General features: G+C 39.3%; 1 protein-coding gene across 3 annotated transcripts in view; it reads right to left on the bottom strand.

Annotated features, from left to right (window-relative positions):
* RBM15 (RNA binding motif protein 15) overlaps positions 1-22,014 on the bottom strand; it is a 29,701-nt gene that overhangs the window by 4,252 nt on the left and 3,435 nt on the right. The window contains exons 1-2 of one of the 3 annotated variants that reach the window (XR_014470378.1): positions 15,098-21,498; positions 1,191-1,551 (exon numbers count right to left, since the gene is read on the bottom strand). Coding sequence is in view for 2 of the 3 variants with exons in the window: in XM_083173078.1 (XP_083029204.1) it covers positions 16,431-16,559 (129 nt within the window). In the remaining variant the exon portion in view is untranslated. Of the gene's footprint in view, positions 1-1,190; positions 1,552-15,097; positions 21,499-22,014 lie in introns of those variants that run through there. The other 2 variants (XM_083173079.1, XM_083173078.1) reach the window with 2 other exon arrangements.

Below are 22,014 nucleotides of genomic sequence, written 5' to 3'. Positions count from 1 at the left end.
GGAATTTGCCTTTGCGAGTGAACCGGAATAAGGGTCCATATTCACAAATAATTTCAAAGATACCTTTATGTGAAAATACCTACTTTGATCCTTGCGAGTGTGGTACACCATTCCCATACATTTCAAACAGAGGTAAAGATACATTGATATAGGTGCCTTTAGCACATTTTATGTGAGTTGGGGTACTTAATACTTACGATTTATCCTGGTGGTCGACTTACTGACACATAGAAGTAATAAAAGAAACCTTGATACATGGGCATACACCCTTTTCTATGCTATGTGAGTCAGGGACCCACCACTTCCATAAACTACTGCATGTCCTTAGACACAATAAAACATTCCAAATTTTATTTTTAGGAATTATTTTTTTACCAATATTTGCATAACTCTTCTATATAATATTCTTAGAACTTTTTGTATCCACCAAATGTCTGATATCACCCCACAGATTTGCAATAACATTCAGGTAAGTCTTTGGACTGAAGTCCATTTCAGGACCTTACACTCTCTTTATCAACTAGTAACTTATGGTTTATTTTGTGGTCTATATTGGATTGCTGCCTTGCTAAAATATACATCCACTTTTTAGCTTTAACTTGTTCTGACTTTGGGACATGAACCCCATGAGTGGTGGGTTTAACTCTGGCAGGACAAACCAACCAGGGCAGGTTTGTCCTGCCCCAATAATACCTACAGAAATGGCAGCCTCTGGCTTCTGAAGCAGCCCCTGGGGCTGCTATTGAAGACTCTGGCTGTTTGCAGCAACTCAGTGAAGTTCATGTGTTCATGCGCTCTCGCATTCATGTGTTTGGGCACCCGAACACTCCCGAGTGGCCCTGAACTTCCCCAAGCGGTGACGGGGAGGATCGGCGGAGGGGACCAGCTCTGCATTTGGGGGGGGGGGGGGGGGCGCTGGAGCTTCCACATGTTGGTGCACCGCTGGATATACCACTGGCACGCACCTGCCTATCAGTGGCATGCCCGGAAATCTTCCAGGAGAGCCCGCTCCTGCGTACATCTGCATATTAATGATGGTCACTGGCTACCATACAACCCTGATAGCTTATTAGATACACCCACCTGCTGGAAAGGTGTTCTTTATTTCAAATGTTTCAGCAAAAAAATGGAAAAGCAGATTACAGCACTGGCAAATGTTTAAGGTGTGTGTCAAGATGTGTTTTACCTACTTCCGACTTTTTGTGATGTAGGCCATTGGAAGGATTTCCTTCTGACGACTTTCCAGGTGTCAATGAACCTCTCTAGGTCATGTGCAGTGATATTTAAGGTCACTTTTATTCCTCTAGATAGTTTACAGTACACTCAGGTCCAAAGGAATTTTTCAGTCATCAAGAACATGCAACAGGAACAGTAGAAATTTCAAGCCGACAACGTGAAGATATTTGTATAGCATCTGACAAATTGTAAGTCTTCAGACTATTACTTAGAGCCACCCATGGCTGCTGTTGATTGTAGGCATAACATCGCAAGAGCTTAGAAGAATTATAAAATCGATTCAACTCTGGAATGATCATCATGTGGTTTTAATGCCTGAAAAATAAAAAGTTCATGATCAACTAAAGGGTATTTAGGCTTTTTCACATGGAGCTATTAAATAAAAAAAAATAAAAAATGCAAACTGAGGAGCAGAAATGAACCATATTTTAAGTATGTTCCCCATAGTTGTATGAATAACCCATGGCTCGGCATAGCTCATTCATCTGGTCACCTAAAAAATAGTCTAAATTGTCTAACTCCTGAGTTGGCAAAGCCCTGCTTTGATCATGGTTTTGCCCTTGCCCAGGGACTGAAGTATGTAGAAGAAAACTCAGGATAGACAGTAAGTAGGGCTCTGCCATCAAACCTGGCATCTAACGCCAAAAGTATATGGTCCAACATGGTGGAGAAGCACCATGTACTATCTCTGGGAAGAAAGAAAATGTATCAAGCTTTGGGTGGCTAGTATTCACCTGGAAATGGTTGAATGAACAGCAACTCTCTCAGTAAGTATAGAGGAGCAGTGTGGATTTATGATAAAGGACCGGGGTTAATGATGGGTTCACTATTATTGTAAAGATAGATAGAAGATGCAGCACAGTGAGGAGGTACACAGGAGGTCAACAGAACTGAAGAGTACATACTATGATACCAGGACTGGGATTATATAGAAAAAGGAGGGGTAATAAGATGGAGAATGGTTTAATTGGCAATGATAATTTTGAGAAGGGGTAAATGGAGAAACACAAGAGAGATGAAAGATTTGAAGGTGGATTCAAGGAGGGTAGGATATGGATTGAATTGTGTCTATAAATAGATGTGTATCAAACATATACAAAGGAATAGCTATGGCTACTAGTGGGTAATGATTATGCTTTAGTTTGGAAAAAGAAAATTAAACTATGTTACCAAGAAGAAAAAAAAAAGTACGAATATAGAATATAAAAAAAAATTCTTAAAATAAAAATAAATGAGCTGTCATGCAACTGTTCTGTATTCAAATAATTGCAAAAGGTCTATATAAAACTAGTTAAGTCCCTCTATTTCAGTATTTCTTAACCTGAGTCCTTAAGGCACATTAACAGTCCAGGTTTTGTGGATATCCATGTCTGAGCATAGATAGATTAATCAAAATAACTGAGGCACTAATTAAGCCACTTGTATTCAAGTATGATGGCTATTCTCAAAACCTGGACTGTGAGGCCGGTTTCACACACTCCGGCTCCTGCCGGACGGTGAAATCCCGCACGGCCAGGGAGCCGTGCCGCACACATTAGTTGTGAATGGACACTATTGGTTGCAGCCGGACCCCGCCACTGGAAGGGACGGCTGCCGGGCTGTGGCCATCCCCTCCATGATAATCTACTGTGTGCGGCACAGCTCCATGGCTGTGCGGGTTTTTGCCGTCCGGCAGGAGCCGGAGTGTGTGAAACCAGCCTTAGCGTGCCTTGGGGACTGTGGTTGCAAACCCAGCAATGATCCGGTATGTTTAGAGGTTCCCCCATTAATGCATCTATAGCTGCTAAAATCCAGTCAATGAATATTCGGGCTAATATAAAAATAAAAAAGGGGATAATTACACTGAAAAAATGGAGTGATGTAATTTAACAAAAAAATAAAATACCTAAGTGAAATAAGTACATTATGAAATGTCTGAACATTTAAATGATTTTGTATTTAGCAACGGCTCGAGAAAAAAAAAAAAACCTTCACAAACCCATGGAAGATACACAAAGTAAGCTCTCACAAACAGAGCCTTCTCATGTATTTCCCAAATGGTTTGAAATTATATTCCTTTAAAACGGCAATTTAACAAAAAATGTGCTCTTTATTTAATAAATGGCATTTGCAGCTTACCGTATATACTCGAGTATAAGTCACCCGAATATAAGCCGAGGCACCTAATTTTACAACAAAAAACTGGGAAAACATTTTGACTCAAGCAGGACCCTCACCTGATTATAAGCCGAGGGGGGCTTTTTCAGCATAAAAAAATGTTCTGAAAAAGTAGGCTTATACTCGAGTATATATGGTACCTAATTGAGTTGGACAAGGTCTAATTTATCCCTTTTATATAAAGTAGGTTTTAATCAAAAAAAAAATGTTATTCTCTCATTGCTAGATTTAAAGTAAAAAAAAAAAAACAAGCTAATCTGCTTCAAGAGGTTTCACATTAGACGGTTTAAAAATAATGAAAATGTGAACTCTTGGTGTATATTATGTACAATGACATCCTATAATTAACTAAAATAAGACTTCTGCAATAATTTGTCTTTCACATATTTTAAGTTTACTACAGATTATTACCACTTGGTGCTGCTGCAAACTGATGCATTGGAACTCAATGCATTTATGCTTAGCATTTCCATTTCAGAAAGGGTACACATTCAAATGGTTGCAGATAACAGATTCACCTTATATACAACATCTATCATAGGAATCCACAAAACACAGATATTCCTTGGGTTTTAAAATGAGGGTGATGTACCATCTGGAAGGAATAATATTACTTTCACGAATGCGAGCCACATTTTGTTAGTATAGACAACATTACATACTGTACCCACTTTTCTTGAAATGTTGTCACCATCTGTTCCAATTGATTAAGTGAGAAAGAAAAGTCTTCACAAAAGAGTTTTGTTGTGGATGCTGCAAGTATGAGAACATGGAATTTCTGGGTACCAGGAATTGTTACTGTGCTTTTAAAACAATCATCCAAAAACATTGGAGTCTTAATATGTTATTGTGTTAAAGATGTTGTGACGTAATAATTTTATCATATGGACATTGCAGGCTTTTGCTCGGGGTGTTAACCTCTTCACTGTGTCAATTACACCATTCATTGCAAGGCCCTTTGTCATGTAGTTGCGGGAAAATGGCACTTTGCTTCTATACCAAAATCATCTTTAGGAGATCACGAATTGGCAAAACTTTTTTTCAAATTGGGTGACTGACCCGTATGAGAAACAAAATCCTTTTCTGGTGGTTTTTTAAATGCTATCTTCATGAAGATTGAGTTTCCTTCTGGAAACAGTCTTGTGTTCCAGGCAGTATGAAGCAACATAGCTAGAGTTTGTTACTCCTTGGTCCACCACAAATGGGAGAATTTGTAGTTAGAGCAAATATTGTGTGTGTGTGTGTGTTTGTGTGAGATAAGTCAGTCATTCTACTATAGGATGCAATAAGGTGACCATTATTTAACGTTATTAATCACTTGCCAGGCAAGGTCTCATCAGATGCGACAGCACAAGACTGGACTTCACCTGACATTGTTACATCTTATGCGACCAGTCAGAAATGCCCACTGGTTAGCTGCTGGAAGATAATTTTCAAGCAGCCACCAATGTAATAGGGACCTCCTAGCTCATATTCCACCCAGTTCCCTTCCCCAGTGCATGTCATGCATCCAATCACTGCCAAGTCTCAGCATCCCAGTGCATGCACAGCAGCAGCAGAGAGTAGAAGCTTCTGGGAAATTTAAAGTGCCAATTCAGAATTAATAAGTAATAAAAAAAAACAAAAAAAATTTGAGCGGTTTTTGAAAAAAAAATAAAAAAAAATTACTAGACGTTTAATGGTTAATTAATGAATGGATTTTCCCACGTTTAAATTTTGTTTCCCCACCCACATAAACACTAGCATCGGCTCTCCAACCATAGCAGTTTGTTAAAATCAATCAATAATGGGAGAGCTTCTGTATACCAGGCCTCATCTTAGGAAAACAATACCTTTTTAATTCCTGCTTTCTCATACCATGTATGAAACATTAAGCGCCACTTAAGAACAATACTACATTTTGTTTAGGATCATTGGATCTCATAATGATACTTACTAATATGACACTGGTATTAAAATGACTTGTCTCCCTCCTGTGTGGAGACCTACTTTGTTGCTAGTAGCCTTATGCTGCCAGTGACAGGTACCAAATACATGCACATACAGCTTCAACAGCAATGCCTGGAAAGCTTTGCAGACACCAAAAAGGATTAGTGACTTAAATTCCAGCAGTGGGAATGGTAATGCTTAAGCAATATATTGATGGCACAATTTTTTTCTTAAATAGTGGTAAACAACGTTTGCAGATTTTTATCATATACAGCATCGCAGGAGGGCAGGGTGCTGGAGGACAAGGGGCACTTTGAATGCGTCAGGGCGGGCCAGACATCACTAATGTGGGCGGGTTTGCCGCTGATGTCACCAGTGTGGGCAGGCCCATCCACCGACACCACCAATGTGGGGGCTTGCCCGGCACCTATGTGTGTGCAGGGCTTCTCCTTAGAGCTCCGGAAATCTGCAGCGGGGATCGACGGGCTGGGTTGTTTTAGCAGGGCACGTTTTGCCCTTTAAAAAACTAAAAAAATAAAAAATCAGGCAGGGTGCAGCACCCTGTTAAAACAGCTCAGCGTGAATACTACATCATAATCTGAGTGCCGAACAAGCACTTGAAGACTACTATCCCACACTAATAGAACATTTCTCACTCTGGTCTCTATAAAGGCCCATACACATAGTAGAACAGTGGTGGCTAAACAGTTGATTGCGGAGTTGTCGCAGGTAGATCGCGATCAAATGCTCATAACATGCATGCAAACTTCTGGCTGAAGCCACTGAGAGGTTCTGAGGATTCAGCATTCCCAGGCACGCAGGGCGGGGTTTCCCGGGTGTACGAGTGACGTCATCTGCGCACTGCAAGTGAGGTGCCTGTGTCACTGTGTGACAACCAGCAGGACTGCTCAGAAGCGGGAAGGAGGTGGCGGGAGGCTCAGCGGCAGAGGCACGTAAACTGCACCCAAGTAGCAGGGCTCAATGTAAGTGGGGACAGTCACTGAATGTGTGGGGAAAGAGGCGTAAGAAAGCAGTTATATGCTGCTATGTGTAAGCTTATACCAGTTGCTGTCTATGATTCCTTTTTTTGCCGCCCCCCCCCCCCCCCCTTAAAAAAGTGTGTGTGTATGTATATGTTTTATTAGGGGGGCACAAAACTCCATTAGAGGCAGAAACTGGGATGAACTTGCATTTTTGACCCCCTCCCACTGCTTAGCAGAAGTTTGTGTAATTTTGTGTGGCAGATTGTGTATTTTGGCTCTTTACATGTGGCAAAATATGAATTTTTCGCTCATTCAATGTGGTAAAATGTGAATTTGTAGCTCATATGGTGTGGCATATTGTGTATATTGGCCCATTCCATGTGGCAAAATATGAATTTTGGCTCATTCTGTGTGGTAAAATGTGAATTTTTGGCTTATTCTATGTAGCATAATATGAATTTTCGGCACATTCTGGGTAGCATAATGAAAATTTTGGCATAATGTGAATTTTGCCACATTCCATGTGGAATATTGTAATGTGAATTTTGTCTTATTCCGTGTACCATAATGTGTAAGGGGCCTATTGCACTGGGTGGGAATATTTTGCACCAGGGGAGATGCTGGTAAATCACCGGTAAGTAAGTGTACAAAAGTCTGGCCACCCCTGCAGTAGAAGATTATCTTTCCAATCTGGCTGGTTGGAATGAAAATCTGGAAATTTCTGGGAACAAAAAGCAGTCATCTGCATAAAGGTTAATACACACTAGAAGATATTGGCATCAATCTAATTCAGAAAGGGGATTCTGAAAGATATTGATTGCAAGATCTTCTAGTGTGCATGCCTAATATCTTTAACAATGCGCCCTCAGGCATCTTCCAGACATGCAGGTCAACCTACCAATATTGCTCATGCACCCATCGTTCAGTGTGGATGCATAATATCTCATGATCAGCTCAAGGGAAATTGTTTACCAATATCTTTTGTCTTTCATTTTGTCTAGTGTGTATGACCAATTTTTCTTTTTCCATGTTTAGGAGCAAATGGAAAGATAATTTTCTAGTGTGTATGGGCTTTTACTTCCAGATGCCTCTCATAATGTTATGTGGAGTTAAATTCATATGAGGCTTTCATGAGGTGCCATCTACTACTTATATACAGTAGTAACAATTCATATTTTATTTTTATTTTATTATTTTCTTTCATCCAAGCTAGATACAGATTCTGTTCTTTAGAATGAAAGATAGCTGCACTTACAACATGAAATGTGAATTTTCACATCAATGGGTTTTTTGTACGGTCTTTTTTTGCAGGCTCTACAGGAGTACAAAACCGAGTACTTGTGTACTTTCACGGCTCCCATCGCATGTCATATGTAGTGGCATGCGATGCGATTTTACCGTGGTTTTATGCATTTTTGGTAAAAATCGCATGCAATCGCATCGCATGTGATCTGATGCGATGCGATGTCATTTTTCACTGAAATTATGGACATGACTTGAAATTATGTAAAATGCACCCCAAATGTCATTTTTCACACTACCACCCCCACCCCGAAGCGTGGCGAGCGCAGCGGTACGTGTCCTACGACCTTTTCATACCCCCACTATCCACGTCGGCGTGGAGTTGAGAATAGAAAGTGTGGCGAGCGCAGCGAGCCCGAAGCGTGGCGAGCCCCGCGAGGGGACGCGGATACCTTCACAGGTATCCGTGTCCCCTCACGGGCTTCACAGGTATCCGCTCGCCACGCTTCGGGCTCAGTGGCTAGCTGAGCTCGTCACACTTTCTATTCTCAACTCCACGCCGACGTGGATAGTGGGGGTATGAAAAGGTCGTAGGACGCGTACCGACGACGCTCGCCACGCTTCGGGTTGGTGTTGATAGTGGAGGTGGTACAGTGTGAAAAAATGACATTTGGTGTGCATTTTACATGATTTCAACTCATGTCCATAATTTCTGTGAAAAATGACATCGCATCAGATCGCATGCGATCTCATGTGATCGCATGCAATGCGATTTTTCCCTTTACGATGCCCATCGTGGGAGCCGTGATTGTACACAAGTACACTAAACCGCAAATCTGGTCCACAGTCCAATTGCACCATTTGAAAAAAAAAAAAAAAACGTTCTTTCCTTCAGTGAGTGCCCACTTGCCTATTTAGGGTCAAGTTTAAGCACTATCGGACTGACAAGCCATGTTCAGATTTTTGGATTATTATAACCAAATCTTTAAGGGTTTTAGGGTGTCTTTACCCTCAATTAGGAATGGTAAAGTATGAAAAAAAAGACAAATAATCAAGAAAAACCAATGTCGACTATATGCTGTCCAGCAACCATTTGACCATGTCGGCCAATAGTGGTAAACCTAATTGTCGATCAAGTATACCAAGTAAAAATAATCTACCTCATTACATAGCATTCCCTTCATAAACATAAAGGGTTCCACAGATTTTATATTACAAAATGGTTTTGATGTGTGAACATAGGGAAAAGGGGAATAGGACAGTTTTACCTATGCACTAATACCCACCAATAGTTGTTTTATAGGTAAATATCATAAATAAAGTATCCACGGTTTTTTGAATTGATGTGCCTCAGCACAGAGATAAACTGTGTGGAGGTGCTCCCCACAGAGTAAGGTAGAGTCAAAACAGAGAAAGGCAAAGTACTCTCTTTGTTTGGGGGCACGCTTTAATTAAAACTTAACGTTTAATTCTTAATCATTAAAAAGTGATTTTAACATAGTATCGGACATACATGACACACGTAACATATATACATGAAAAAAGTTCCTTATTCAAGATCCCCGCCTTATATAAACAATATTATCTGCCTTCCCAGGGTTTGACTAATAATGTGGGTCACATTCCCTGGTTGATTGATATCAATGAGGTAAGACTGTTATATTTTGCGGTGAAAGTAAGGAAACTACTAGAGGACACCTCTATGTTGTGGGTGAGTTAGCGAATATACTCTATTGTGTTTGTCAATGTCTAATCTCCAAAGCTTTATATCAGTCTATGGCATTGACAAACAGATACAGAGTACCCCTGGTATACTTGGAAATAGGGGGAAATTTTCAGCATATGCACATGAGTGATTTCTGTGGCTGTAACAATCTGGTTTGCACGTATTATACCAACAAAACAAATGGTGAGTGGTAGTCAGATTAGAAATGAGTTAGAATTTTGAGGGTTAGATAGATTTATATAGAAAAAGATGTGTTAGTTTATCCCTGCAGTGTGATTGTTTGCACGGCAACTGCTGCTGATTGTCGTTTGATGGATTGATTGTATCAATCCCCACAATTGAGCGGGTTGGATCCGTGTGACAGTTGCAGATATGGATATTTAAACAGTGGTTTACTCCTGTCCACGTTAGAGAAGAGACCTCCCTGGTTGGCTGCCACCCTTGCAGGGAATCGTCACTTCAATCATGAATGGGTGTACCAGGGGTACTCTGTATCTGTTTGTCAATGCCATAGACTGATATAAAGCTTTGGAGATTAGACATTGACAAACACAATAGAGTATATTCGCTAACTCACCCACAACATAGAGGTGTCCTCTAGTAATTTCCTTACTTTCACCGCAAAATATAACAGTCTTACCTCATTGATATCAATCAACCAGGGAATGTGACCCACATTATTAGTCAAACCCTGGGAAGGCAGATAATATTGTTTATATAAGGCGGGGATCTTGAATAAGGAACTTTTTTCATGTATATATGTTACGTGTGTCATGTATGTCCGATACTATGTTAAAATCACTTTTTAATGATTAATAATTAAACGTTAAGTTTTAATTAAAGCGTGCCCCCAAACAAAGAGGAGTACTTTGCCTTCTCTGTTTTGAAAATGGTTTTGATGGCAGAATCAGTGGCTATACTTAGGGGGATATTCAATCGCCGTCGAGCATCTCCCGTGGGGGAGATGCTCGACGGGCCCTATTCAATGCTGTCTTCCCCAACAGCATTGAACAGGGTTTCCTGGCAGAACGAGCCCGACATCTCTAGCTGTCGGGCTCGTTCTGCCGAGAACAGCCGAGAAGTGACGAGCTGCCGGCTGCAGCTCGTCACTTCCCGGCCGCAACTCGCGGCCACGCCCCCTTCTCGCCCCGCTGCAGGCGGGACATTGAATCCCGCCTGCATGTTCTCGGTCGAGCTGACCGAGAACAGGACTGGGTCACGGCGGGCGAGCAAGCTCGTCTGCCGTGACCCGAAGATTGAATATCCCCCTTAAAAGTTAAAAAAGCGTAAGAAATTTTTAGTGGAAAAATATATCTAGGGATACAACAGATTACAATATATAAAAGTAATGAACATGACAGACATTGGGTCATCGAGAATTCTATCTGCATTGATCCATGATCAATGCAGATAAAGATTTCAGCAGGGCCTCTCTAAACTTTATTCTAAAACGGTTTATTTTAATATAGGTTGAACTTGACTGACTAATGTATTTTATTCAACCTCAAACTATGTTACTATATTTATTACAATCTAAGATCAAATCCTACCTCTTAACCTGCCCACATATGAATAGCTTTATTTAAACGATGTAGCCGTTTTTGAATGGTCTGCATAATGATGCAATGCACGGGATAAAGCTTGGTGGTCCCCTCATACAATTTTTGTTTAATTATGGACTTGCTTAACGGAGTGATCCACTTTCTTACCAAAACCACCAACAGTAAGAAATGTTGATCTTCAAATTTTTTTTATTTTTTATAACCTCCTTATCTAATCCTTGCACTTACACCATTTCTTTACCATTTTAAAATGTGCATAACAGCACATAAACCTGAATTAGGTAGTATGTTTAGAATTATGATTGCTAATTCATAAAACATCTTTATTAGAAGTTAAATTACTTAAAAATAAAATAAACAGATGATATGTATTTTTTTTTCTGTGCGGACTGCCCGCCCCACCACTACACGCACAGCCCCTGAGCATTTCATGCTGCCCACCCCTTCACATAGGTGTGTGCCAGCAGTGCTTCACCTCTGGCACACACCTACAGATCGGACCAAAAGCACCTGCAATGTGCAGAGGATGGGTCCAATCCAATAGATTGAACCTACAGCAGGTTCAATCTGTAGGGACCGACCCGATGTGCATGGGACCACGCATCGGGTCGGATGGGATGTCAAACACATCCAATTTGGACCAATTTCTTGTTCCGATATGTCGGAATCGGCCAAAATCAGCCCAAATTGGGCGCCTTAAAGCTGGTTAAACCTACAGATTTGTCTGTCCAATCTGTCTAGTGGGAACAAAAATCTGGTAATATATGGGAGCAAAGGGCAATCAACCATTCACTCCAAAATGCTTGAAAATGGAAAACAATGATTGTGTAAATGCATTTGATTTAACTAATGTATGCAAACAATTTGTCTTAATGACTGTCTGTTTTCCAGTGTTCACATTATAAGTTTAGCTTTCCAATATGGCAGGTCGGTATGAAAATCTGGACATTTTAGGGGGGGGGGGGGGGGGCAAATGATAATTGACCAATGACAAAAATGGTAAATCAGGCAAATTGGTTAAATCAATTTATGTCCATTTTCCAGCTTTTGGGAGCAAATGGTTGACTAATTTGTTCCCCCAGATATTCATTCCAACCAGACAGATTGGAAAGAATCTTATAGTGTATGAGCCTTCAGGAAGAAAATCTTTCATTCTCATACATTACCAGATCTTTGTTCCCACCAGATAGGATTAGAACGACAAAGCTTTAGGTGTGTACCCAGCTTTAAGCTGGGTACACACTGGTGCAAACAAAAATATGTTAATGCATGGGAGCATGAGAATCAAAACATTTGCTTCCTTACACTGGAAAACAGACATATTGGTAAAAGCTATTTGATTTTACCCATTTAATCAGTTGCTTTTTTTTTTTTTTAAATCCATTTGGGAGCAAATTGTTGATTGGTTCATTGCAAAATTTTTGTTCACACTAGATTGGACAGAAATCTTTCGCTGTATGCCCAGCTTTAGACTAACCATACACACCTAAAGATGTTTTGTCCAATATGGTTGGAATACAAATTACAATTAATTTCCTCCCCAAAAAAAACAAAAAAAAAAACAGACTATGGCCAAATTGGTTAAACCCATTTAAAGGCACAAATTGGTTAAACCCATTTAAAAAGGCACATAATGTCTTCCAGCATTTCAGAACAAATGGTCAATTGTCATTTTCTACCATACATTACCAGATTTACTCCAACCAACCAAAAAGGTTGGACAATGTAGATGTATGGCCATCTATAGACTAGAGTTAGTCAATAGGTTAACTTGTTTACAATTAAGTCCAAAAATGTTTGCTTCATTTACCATCCATGTAGATCAATGAGGATAGTAACTTGTGGCAAGTACAGCAAGCCACCTTGCTGTATAGGTCCATTAAAATGGGCGTTTTTAAACGATGATGGGGAAAATCTGCTGGGCTGAAAAACGCTCCATGCGTACACACTGAACGTTTTTCACCCGTTTCAGTGATTTTCCCCAGGGTGGATGACATTCCATAGCAGGGTGCTATGGAATGCCACCCACTCCAACCTTCATCTGCTGGTAATACCAGGAGCTCACCGCTGCCCCATACACATCGGCAGACTTTCAAGCTAAAAGCAGCTGTTTACTCATCTAACTCGCCTAGTGTGTATGGGCCTTAAGCATGTCAAGCATCTAGATTTTCACTAACCGTGGTCACAGACTGTGAAAGGGGCACATTTTGATAAAAAAAAAGTAAAAAAAATAAATTGATTAAAAATCTACTTAAGACGGTCCACATTATCTGATCAGTCAATTGACTATTTTATGTGGATTGATTATACAACACTCCTCTAGCACAGCTTCTAACCGATGAGCAGCAGAGTGGACGGCTTTCCATTGCATGCCGCTATGGAAAGCCGTCCACTCCAGGGAATAAAAAAAAATAAATGCATTCACACTGGGCAAAAACGCCCAGTGTGTATAGGCACTTTAACGGTTTTGCCCATGCTTTTACTAGCTGGGTACACGCTTGAGGATTCTAGCGGCCACCTATCACGAATTCTATTGAGTGTAACACTGCTCGATAATGTTCAAGATATTTGTCAGTGATGTCACCCGCCCCCAGCAAGATTGTCAGATTTAGCTGCATGTACAAACACATGGGATCATTTACTATATTGACTGTACACAATGGACAATCCGCAATATGGTCCACGAAATTGTCCATATCATGGATAACGCCCCATGTGTATCCAGCTAAAGGAATACTTAGACATGCATACATTTCTAAGTAAAACTAGCATAAATAATAAACATTTTCTCTGTCAGATAGATTATTAGTAGTGATTCAACAGGGTTCTTTATTCAGAGATGGACGCAGTTTGTACAGCAGCTCCATCATTAGACAAAGCTGCTGTTATAAGATATGCAAATTCCACAGGAGTCGTCCTGTGTAAATTGACGCCGCTTGAGATCAGCTGCTGGGTCTGAAGACACAGCATGGAATCACTTGGAGTGAACATAGGCCATCTGAGTAACAGTCAGTGTGGTTGGGGAATTCACAATATTGGGTCAGAAAATATGTGTGAGAAGATGCAGATATTGGCGTTGGTATGCCTAAAAAATGTGGAGAACAATACGCTTTGAAAACAGTCTGTCATCGCCCCGAACAGATCGACATGCTGCAACATAGAGGGCACTGCATGTAATACTGTGTACACAAAGTGTGATTTGCAATAGCGATTTTGACTATAGTCAAAATCGCACAGCACAAATCGTACAGTGCTATACAGCACCCGATACCAATGTGCAGTCCCGCGATATCAAAATCGGATGTAGAAATAGACTGTGCTGCACAGTCTATTTCTACTCAATGCAGCACCCCCCCCCCCCCCCCCCCCCCATGCTCTCTCTCCCTCCCTGCAGATGCTGGCCGCCGATATCAAATCTATATGGGCAGCCGTACACAGCATAATGATGTAGGTCCCATTCTGCACATGTGCATCACTACAGACATCGAAGTACACAAACCATCGAGTTTGCACTGCATTTTGAATTAGGCACAGAAACCCTGATTCTGTCTCCGATACCAAAGTAAAATGGAACAAAAATTGTATTGCCTAAGTAACACCAATGTGCATATACATTCACATAAAGTATACACTACATTGATGTTGTGTTTATCTAGTGCAATTTAGTGCCTTGGAATTCAATAAAATGGTTCCCAAGCACAGAACTGGAATCTGTGCCTGTACGTTACTAAAGAAAAGAATGTGCTATTAATTTTCCATCCTGATTAAAATGCTAATTAAGTGACTTAATTGCTCTATCACCATTGATTAAAACATATATATTATCTCAAAACTCACTGTAGATTCAAATAGATTTTGGTCATTTCTACAAGTGATCTTGTAACACTAGCCTTCATTTGGTAGAATGAGTATTAAGCGGAAACAAAAACCATTGAAAAGGAGTATTCTAAAATAAATGTTGCGTAAACCGTTAAAAGGTAATAAAGCAGAAAATGTATCTTAACACTTTAGTAGGCCTGCTTGCAAAGGGACAGATGGAATACATATTGCGATACCTGATGTTTATTAACAATTTTTTGCAACAGCATATTCCATCATTCTTCATAGTTGGGATATGAGTTTTCTTCTGATGCATCTACAACTATGTTAACCTGTCTAAGTACAAATAACTTATCAGGTGCTCTAAACACTAAATTAGTGAATAAATTGTGCAATAGATTTAGAAAATAACTAATTTACAGCTTGGTTTTTCACTACCTTACCTTTATACAAGGGATTTCCATGGGAAGACACCTGCAGATAAGATATCAGGGCAGCTGAAATTCACCTGTTCCCTATAGCAGTAGACAGCTCAACTGGATGCAGCCGCCACAAATTCTCTTCCCATCCGTTGGGAAATGGAAACAGTAACAGCTGCTACTGATCAGCACATGCACGATTTCACCACCTTTGTCACTGCTGCATCCTGACCAAAAATCAGAAGCAAGAGACAGAAGACTCCAGATGTTCTTCTCTAGATGCAGTGTGTCATGCATTCTCCTGCTGCAACACACTATGCTTTTGTAACAGCAAATGATTTCCCACAAGGTGCTACAAATGGTGCAAGACCTGGCACAGAAGGGATGCAGCAAATTCTCATTTCGAGGAAGGCTCCAAAGAATTCATGCTTGACCTCATAGGGAAATGCAAGGCACATATTGTGGTTCCTCATGCTAATGTTATAACAGAACCCTTTCCAAATGGCCTTCAAAATGACCAATGAAAAGGTATAATTACATTCTGGTGATGCACAGAAACTCTTCTCCTGAGAGTAAACCACCCACGCATAAAAGTGCTCAGATCCCAGAAGTGGATGGTTCTTCAATCTGTTACGAAAACCTTTATTACATTTTTTTTTTTTTTATTTCTATGGTGATTGATTTCTGTTGTTTGATTGCTGCAAACGAAACGTGATATAAAGTAAACTTCAAATTAAAATAAATTTGGATCATTCTTTATGATCCAAACAAATCAAACGCTTTAAAGTGCTCTCCAGAACAGCGGCATGTCACACAGAAAGCAGGTAGATTTTTCTCTGCATCTTGTAGAAATTAACAGATCCCTCCTAAGGAGAATGAGGAGCCAAATGATCCGTTCAATAGAAAGAAAACGGATACAGCAATCAGAACTAGAGGTTATTCCAGTTGCACAATAACACAAAAGTTTAAAAATAAAAACATAACAAAAATAAAAACACAAAAATGAGTATGTCAATGTTTTACTTCCTGAAGATTATGAAATATCAATTTGTTTGCTACAATTCAAGCAATCAGGAATTGTGTACCCCTCAACCAAAAAGGTCAGATGTTTGCTGTCAATTCACTTCCAGGCAGAAAGACATTTTCCTCAAATGAAAATTTATTGAGAATGAAAACAAAACCAGTTGAATTGTGTGCACTGTTTCAATGACCATTACGTTAACTTGTGAGCCAGAGGGTAACGCATCACTTTCCAGAAATCTTGTGTATACAGCACAAAGCAATGAAGTCATCACGTTTTCACTTAAAACACGGGAACTGGCATCACAATAGCAGATATACAATATGCATATTTTTTTCAGGGTTTTTTTTTTTTGGCTGCCAATGTAGTTAAATGCGCAAATACTAAACAGACACTTTCCTCCATCAATGTTCCTTTTGTTACCAGCCTCAGGAAGATCAGAATCTTCTTTTTCCTAGCTTCCAGCTGTACAATGGTGAAGGGAAATTGGTTGAATGTTAAATAAGTACCAGCTAAAACAAAATACTATAAATGGAGTGCTGAAAAAGGTTGAAATTGCTATGGAATTACTCTGCACCAACTGCTGCTCAAAATGATTAACAGTTCTTAAATCATTCTGGACAAAATACAAAAAAAAGTAAAAAAAAAAAAAAAAAAATTGAAAAAAAAAAAAAATAAATAAATGTAGTGCCATCAATTATAGAGCAGGTCTGTAAAACTGTATATAAAGGGTGATTCAAAAGTCGCAGTACACCCTTTTGTTTCAGAAACTGTGCAGGAAATGGAAAACTGAATACTCCAGTAAGATATGGGTGAGGTGGGCTATCTTTTATAGTATGTATACCTTACCGGTGTACTTAATTTTCCCATTTCCTGCATAGTTTCTGAAAGTACTGCGACTTTGAATCACCCTGGATATTAATTTGTCATCGGAAACAAAAAAGATTCCAAAGTTTGGCCTAATGGGCTACAGCAAAATAACAGATGAATTGGCAATTGGGGGAATCTAATTCGCCATTGGGTTTGCTAAAGGAAGGTTCACTATTCAATTAAACTTCCTTTTTCCTAGGTGCAAAAACAAGAATCATGCATAAAATGCACAACTAATGTGTTTCCCACATGTTTAATGTGGTCACACACGGTAAGTTTTTTCCTCGATGCGGTTTGTACTAGATCGTATAGCATGCTATATGCTAAAACAATACTAGATGTTCTAGTAAAAAATGCGGGAGTGCACATCACAAGCCAAAAGAGACACAGTCTAATGTGAACTGCATGCAACGATTGCACTGTGTGTGGGCCCCTAAACACCAGGATGGTGCTCCTAAAGCTGCATGGAAAAAGTGTTCTTCTGTTTTCACGTGCTAACCCACAGCTAATTGGATTACTTCCTGTATTCTCATGATCAGCTAAGGAAATGGATACCTCATATAGGTGACAGCTGCACTTTCAAGTGGAGTTCAAAAGATCCAGTTCTTAAGGAACTAGAAGTCTTAAAAGCAATAAATATTCAACTGTGCGCATACAGGATACCAACAAAGATCCTCAAATAATTACTATCTTGTTTTATTTCCTGAAGAAAAAAATTCAATATTTTGGGTTGGGAAGTTTTAAGGAAAACCCCTTAAATGATGTGGTATTTAGTTAGATTATTTCTGATACTATGACCATGACCACAGGGTTCATGTATAATTGATAATAGACATTGAAATGTTGACATACAGAACATAGCATTACAACTAGACTTATCAAAATATCCATGACTATGCAAAACTGCATGGATTATTTGCATTTGCTTTAAGGCTGGCAATCTAAAACAAAAAGGTACAAGTATATTTAGCAGATCAGATGTCATACCATCTGGGTGCCTCTGCACCTAGTTAAAAAAAAAATATGTTTGAATTCAGCCTGGTTGGACGGTTCTGTGCTACAATCATTCTACATCATGGGTCCTCAGACTGCGGCCTTCCAGATGTTTTGAAACTACAAATCCCAGCATGCCTTGCCACAGTTTTAACACTCCCTTATAGCAAAACTGTGCAAGGCATGCTGGGATTTGTAGTTTCACAACATCTGGAGGGCCGCAGTTTGAGGACCCATGTTCTACATGAACAATTAGGTTCCCTCAGGACAGCTTTGTAAGTGTTAATAGTTCAACTGCTTTAGTATGAAATTTCCTTACACAAAGAAGAGGATCAAAATAAATGTATGGCAGACTTCATAAAAGGGATTTTGCAATGGAGGGGGGGGGGGGGGATTCAATTTTTTGCACACCGTTAAGTAAAGGGCGCCTGATGGAGCCATGTCAGCCTTCTCAGAGGCGACTGTCGTAGTCATTCTCCTGAGATAGTGACCAGACATGTGTGGCAAGTTAGACTTTTTAGCTCCCAAAACGATTTTTTGTGCCATAAGATAGGCACACCACAAAATAAATAGAACAGCTCCATTGGGCAAGCATTTCTTACTAGTGCATAAACAATCGAATCCCCCCCCCCCCCTAAACATCAACTTATTTTGATAAAATAGTTGTGCCCTAAACTAGGAGACCACCACCTATATCTACTACAGTAGTCACTAATATCCTGAAATAATCCCCCTTCACGATGTGTTACATTTGACAGGGTGAATAGCCCTGAAATACAGAGGTTACACTATAACTCGCAGGATACCACCTACATATCTTTAAGAAAATCCTGAAATAAGCCTGTTTTACAATGGGGCCCACACATGGAGCAATTCGGGCTGTACGTTTTGGACTAGATCACATCTAGTTCAAAAACGCATGCAATATGCTAAAGCAGCATGCGTTTTAAACTAGATGCGATCAAGTCCAAAAAGTATGTGCAGCACATACTTTTTGTGCTGTGCACAGCCATAAAGAGGTCACTACATTTAGTGATCCCTTTTAAAAACTTTACCTATATCAATACATTATTTTCATCATGTGCATGGCAGTTCTGTGCCCACAGGTCAGATTGACAAATCAGTGGTATTGTGCTGAACTCTGACCTGTGGACCATTGAGACTTTAAACATTTTGCATATAAAACACTGTTTACAATTAATGCCCTCTGTTCTTTACACTTGAAAGAAGCATTTTACAATGGGTATAGTTGGTGCAGAGTAAACGGAGTTTGAAAACAAAGTATAATATTGAAAACAGAAAGAATCACTGCTGTTGATTACACCAATGTGAAACAGCTGCCAATGTAATAAAGAAAAGCACAGACAGCAACCAAATGTAAATAAATCAAATGCTATAAGTTTCTAAAATGCACCAATGCCAGTGAACAACAATATGCATGCACCGGTGAGGAAACTGCATTTTAACAGTTATTTTGGAGTACTCTTTACACACACTTACTAATTCTGAAAAAAATATTTGCACAATGGGTAGTAAAGATTAAAAACCATCCAAAAGGTGACCTGGACAGAGCTACAAAATAAACGATACTGTTCTGTAAAGGGCACATAAAAAAATGTATTCTGTAACTCATAAATGGACAAATCAGCCCTGAAGACTGATAACATTAAATAGCAAAATAAATGAGAATGCCACATCTTCAATGTATATACTCCAGTTTTACAACTGAATGTACCAGGGCGAGTTTAATCATGTAACAATGGGTCTTGACACTACGCAAGTAAATAGATTTCCCCAAACAGCTTGCATTCTTTCTGTTATCAATCACAAACAAGGATACAATGACACAAACAGATGCAAGCATAGGAATGTGTAGACAATATATCTCAGAGTTTCATATCTTTATGCACCTATCTGCAATTAACTGAAAATGTCTGTATGTAAATCTACCAATTCACTTGCATTCTAGAGTAAAGCACAGAATATTCAGTTTAACAGTTTTTTTCTTCCACATTTACCAAACAGAATAATGTCTACAAACCGGGACTGTATTATGGGATACAGTTAAACTTGTAGAGAAGTAACAGGACATTTCCAATACTTAAACAATGGCTTCCAAATATTGTTACATAGCCAGTAAATATATAAAGTATAATATTATCAACTATTTGCTTATTAAGCAAAACGTTGAAAAAGCCATTGTGTAAGCAGTGATCATTATGATAAATGGACATACTTTGTGTACACCCATGTCAAAATGTGCAGAAAACTTTACAACTGAGCTAATTGATGTTTCTCGCTGCCTGAAATTGTATCATAATGAAATGTTAGACACTTAAAAAAAATATATAACAAAATTAAGTCATGCATAGTTATAGGAATGTTAAGGATAGCATATTTCTACTAAAGTAATACCATGCAATTTTTGGAAACACTAAACCAGCATATTCCACAGATACCTAACATTGAATAAAAGGATTACAAATAGTACACAAACTGTGTCATCACTGAGATATTGAGAAATAACATTGGTTACAGGGACCTAAAGCCATTACAGAAAAATAATAAATGGGACAATTTGTAATTTGTTTTAAAAAGGCTTAAGGTGCCCACATACGCTGTGATTTCAACTTTTTAGTTGAACTCGCATCATGTCTAGTGCATGTTTATTTTCCCCTGCGATGCAGGTAGCCTATTGCAAGGTAAAAAATAAAAAAGTATGCACAGGCAAGTATTTTTGAACTAGATTGCATGTTCCTTGTAATCGACTATAGGAGTGTAGTTAAAAAAAAAAAAATCATTGGGTTTAGTTTAAATCTTATGTATTTAAAATCGCACCCAGTGTACAGTCCAAATTGTATGGCTCAAATCACACCGTGTATAGGCACCATAACTCCCAATAACTGAGATCTATTTGATTGGACATATAATTGTTTCTCCAATCAGATTAGCAGTCACATTTCTTGTTGCAGCCTCCTAAGGTGTTAGAAAAAAAAGGCCAGTTTTGGCACCCAAAGCCAGAATAGTTTTTGCAGCTTTGTGCATCTAAACTCAGGGCTGTTTAACTACTAATGGGCTAATCTGAGAAACGACTACCTAGCAAGAATCTGCAAAATGCATCAAGTGCTTTTGCAAAAAAGCCTTGGTGGGTGGGGTGGGGGTGTATTATTACTATTGAAGGTCATAGTAGATTGTTCCTACTTAAGTGGATCACTGCTCCCAACAACAATCTGCTGGACTGTTCTAGAAGGCCAAGCTTACAGATACATGTGCAAACTATTTTCACTCATATTAAACACTATGGGCCTTATTCTGATCTGAGCTCAGTACAAATTTGTTCTTAAAATGGGCAAAACCATGTGCACTGCAGGAGGAGCAGATGTAACGTGTGCAAAGAGAATTAAATTTGGGTGGGGTGTGCTGAAACTGAAATCTAAATTGCAGTGTAAAAATAAGGCAGCCTGCAAAGAAACAAAATAACTCACACAAACCTAACTCTCTCTATACATGTTACATCTGCCCCACCTGTAGTGCACATGGTTTTGCCCATTTTAAGAACAAATTTGTACTGAGCTCAGATCAGAATAAGGCCCTATGTGAGCAATTCAATTGTGCTGTGTATGCCCAGCTAGGCATATATATATACAAATGGACATCTACCAGGGCTATGCAATTGCTGCCATGATCAGACACCCATTATCCACATCACACATTTTTTTCCAAAGCCTCTGGTGGTGCTGGAAAGAGGAAAAAAAAAAAAGTTTGGGCACTTAATGTCAGACTTTAGAACTTTAGATTGTTTTGTGCTGCTAAACTGGGAGCATTTAGGGTGTTAAATGCTAATGGTCATTTCAACAGAGCAGCAACTGACTAGCTTCAAAAGACACCAAGCAGGAGGTATGTAACCAAATTAAATTGCCTCCTATAGTGTTTTTTCATACACAGAGGGGAAAAAAATGTCTGCACAATATCAAATTTCAACGATATTAAGGTTCCCAAATGTTTGTTAGAAAAGGCTATTTTTGAATGCTTTACTACACTTTGAATGAGCTATAGA

This window comes from Crinia signifera, chromosome 2 (assembly GCF_055691185.1).
Source record: "Crinia signifera chromosome 2, ASM5569118v1, whole genome shotgun sequence".
In the NCBI taxonomy this organism is placed as follows: Eukaryota; Metazoa; Chordata; class Amphibia; order Anura; family Myobatrachidae; genus Crinia; species Crinia signifera.
The sequence above is the reverse complement of the archived record's forward strand: the minus strand, read 5'-3'. Positions and strand labels throughout refer to the sequence as shown.